Source organism: Limulus polyphemus, unplaced genomic scaffold (genome assembly GCF_000517525.1).
Source record: "Limulus polyphemus unplaced genomic scaffold, Limulus_polyphemus-2.1.2 Scaffold85, whole genome shotgun sequence".
Classification (NCBI taxonomy): Eukaryota; Metazoa; Arthropoda; class Merostomata; order Xiphosura; family Limulidae; genus Limulus; species Limulus polyphemus.
This window is the reverse complement of record NW_013665695.1, coordinates 1,191,766-1,195,422: the sequence shown is the minus strand read 5'-3', so window position 1 is coordinate 1,195,422 and position 3,657 is coordinate 1,191,766. Positions and strand designations below refer to the sequence as shown.

The 3,657-nt window shown below is 31.2% G+C and overlaps 1 protein-coding gene across 4 annotated transcripts in view; it reads right to left on the bottom strand.

Annotated features, from left to right (window-relative positions):
- The window catches only part of LOC106468097 (formin-binding protein 1 homolog), an 84,424-nt gene that overhangs the window by 50,202 nt on the left and 30,565 nt on the right, over nt 1–3,657 (bottom strand). For all 4 annotated transcript variants that reach the window (XM_022397041.1, XM_022397047.1, XM_013928506.2 and 1 more), the window contains exons 2-3: nt 2,046–2,161; nt 150–200 (exon numbers count right to left, since the gene is read on the bottom strand). In XM_022397041.1, coding sequence (XP_022252749.1) covers nt 150–200; nt 2,046–2,161 — 167 coding nt within the window. The remainder of the gene's footprint in view (nt 1–149; nt 201–2,045; nt 2,162–3,657) is intronic.

Genomic DNA, 3,657 nt, shown 5'->3' with positions numbered 1-3,657 from the left:
ACTAGAGGGCGCCACAGTGGTCACGTGACTCGCTGACGCAACAATATATTGACAGTATTTCTGTTTACTTTTTTATTGTGACCCCAGACAGCATTGTTGACATGAATTAAAATTAAACTCTTTTTCTCTCACATGACAAAAATACTCACTGATAATCTTCCTCCTCTTTCTTTTTAGGCTGATAATTCTTAACAAGTCTCCTGGTGAATAAGAAAAAATATCTTTCTATTGCTTTTCTTGTCACAAATTCTGACACAAATATGTTAACTCTATATTAGGGTTTTTAAATTCAATATCCATTTACAGTACCATTACTAGTGAGCATTTTCTGAATATACTAATTTGAGTATGAAAAGACCTGATGTACACTTGGTTGACATAAATTTAGCTTGTACTTTTAATTTTTTGTATACAACATATATTAATGCCCTCAAAACAGCCACTCTACATCCCAAGATATGGCTCAGGTATGTTGATGAAATAATTGTAATATGGCCACATATTACAGATAAGAATTTATGAGCCACCTGAACAGACAACATCCCACAATACAGTTCTTAATTGAAATGGAAAAAGATAACTTCCCAGTTCTTGAAGTGATGACTACCAAGACACACAACTCATATACTAAAAAAGCTTACAGGAAACCCACAGATATGGGTAAATGTTTTTACTATAAATTAAACTACTTCAACAGTTTAAAGATGGGCATTATAAACTGTGTAGTTTCAAGAATGAACAAGATTTATGATACCAAAAAAAACAACAAAAAATCAAAGAAAATATATCCCCACACCCTCATTAACAATGACTACCCAGAACACTTGATAAACATGGAGATTAAACAGGAAGAAAGTTGCAGATACAACCATATTCCTCCTATCTTGGAGATCTCTCTGAAAACATACAGTAGATATGTAAACAAAATAAAGTCGGGGCAGTACTCAGAAGCTATAACACAATATGATTACAATTAGTACACACCAAATCACCTAAAGACACAGTGGAGAGGAAAAATACCATTTACAGCATCCCATATGATGTTGATTTCAAACACTAATAAAAGTTAAAACTTGGTAGCATAACAGAAGTACTAGACTTGTAATGCTGATCTATCTTCAATAGCCCATCATGCCAGAGAAGAAAAACCATACAATAAATTGGAATAATGCTGCAATAAAATGATATGAATAACACAAGGAAATGAAATATAAAAGAAGCTTTTTACATTTACATTAGATAGGTGTAGAAAGCTACTTTAATATTTCTTAGCATGGTTATTCAACTAAGCATAGAAATGAGTAAATCCTGGAAACCATTCATTCAAATTGATTATTTAAGTTCTAATAACTAAAGTTCAGTGGATAAAGCACCAGACTTCCATCAAAAAGACCCAGGGTTGAATCCTGACCATTACCAACATAGAAAATAAGTCCTTTTCAGGACTTCCTTGAAAATGGCAACAGACTAGTTGCCAAAATGTAGGATAAAAAACAAAAAACTAGTCAATAACTTAATATCTACTTATACAAAAACATACAGTTACTAATTAATAATTAGACTTAGGCTACTAACCATGACAACAACTGATATCACATCCCCAAAACCTTACTATAAGTACTTACAACAGAAGTTATTGGAAAATTTTATTTTTTAATGCAATTTAGTTTTAAAGGATATGTAATTTTGTTTTTAAACATTGCTGAAGATAGTTGACCTATGCATAAATTACAGTGTCCAAAATTAAGCAAAAATGTTTTCACTTTATTTTTTACAGTGTATTTGGAAAACAAAAATAGATTTTGAACAGAAGAGGAGGCCAGATATGAACAGAGACATTCACATTTTTAGATTCTATCTGCTTTACGTAATTATAGAATAGGCATTCATCAGAGGATAATTAAATAAATTTCTTATAGCATCTGAAACTACAATTCTACATAATTATGATTTCTACTAAAGACACTACAACTTGAACAGAAATTAAATTTTCTGGGGGGAATGAGGGGTGGTTATATATATACATTAAAATAAGATATACTCACCTGAGTTTGCTGGCATATTCACCTTCAATGGAACATCGATCTTTAATAAACTGACCATACTTATCCAAGAAATCTATACCACGTTGAGTATGTGCTCCTAGGTTATCATATTGATCCTGGAAGATTAAATATACATGAATTTTCTATAGTTAACATACTTACAGCAAGGGAGTTTTATATCAAACATGAACTCCTAAATTATAATTTAAGCTATGAGATACTAAGCATGACAAGCATTTGTTAATGCAGTAGAAACACACACACACTCACATATATATATATATTTAAAAGCAATGTTCTTTTTCACAGATTATGCAACAAATACAATGAATATCACACTTTGTACCAAAACCTGTTCATTTAACTCAGACTACGACAAATCCCAGGTGCCGGGTTGCCATGGGAACTAAAAATTTCATTGTGGCACCTAGTATTTTCTCCCATTCTATTCTTGCTAAATAGAACTTGAATCTAGAACAGTTCTGGACTCTTGGAAGTCCGGTACTATTTTTGCATTCTTTGAGTTCTAAATCGAACTTTGTTTCTAGGATTTTAATGGTGGATTCAGCACTTCTTCATGTTTTTTTAGGAATGAAGCACTGTGGTTGCACAACACGTTACTAATTTTGTGCCATTTTGTTTTTCTTTTTTTCTCTCAACCAACCAGTGCGTGTGTTTAGACTCAGATGGGACCAAAGCAGTTAGTTCAGGCAATACTATCAAGTTGATATCATGTGATTGTTAGCGTGCACTTCTTGGTGTGAAAGTAAATAAATATAGCCTCCATTTCCTGGTACAAGCAGCAGTGAAGTTAGAGTAGGCACACCAAAAGACATTTGCTTATAGTTGGACAGTGTTGCAGTGATAAGAAGATTAGACTTATTCTGAAACAACCTGCCTGGCCTATCGATATTACAGTGATTACTTTTATTTTACTTTCATTCATTGCAAGAATCCACCTAAGTTATAGTTATTTAGTCTACAATTTTAATAATTGCACATATTGAAGTTTAATTTTAATATATCCTATAAAGTTTAATAATGAACACTTTGATTTTTAGTGTAAAACTGTATGTTTCATAGCATAACCACACAACTGACTCAAAATATATTCCATAAATTTTCTATATAGCACCCAGCTCCTACAACTGAAAATATTTTTCAGGGCCTGATTTAACTCATTTATAACACAAACTCCATCTCTGAAGTACTGTCAGACAAACAGTATCCATTTAAATGCACAGATGGTGTGTGTGTTTCAAAAAAGAATTTATTTGCTGACATCAGTTCTTCTTCATGTTATAATACTTATAACATAATGTCACTTTTCTGAAACTTAACTGCAGTATCTATTATTTTGCTTTATACCTTTCACAGTTTCAATAAATAAATTTAAACAATTTTATACAGTGTAACTAGCATCTTTTTTTTTTTGGCAATTGTAATGTTAGACTATTTAATTGCATCTTGAAAATTACAGTTTTCTTAAACATTATATATATATATATATATATAGTGATATAATATAGAATGTGCTGTATTATAGTATGTTGATGTCTTTTTACTTTTTTTTCAGTGTAATTAATTACTTACTAGTTTGTTTTCGTACCTA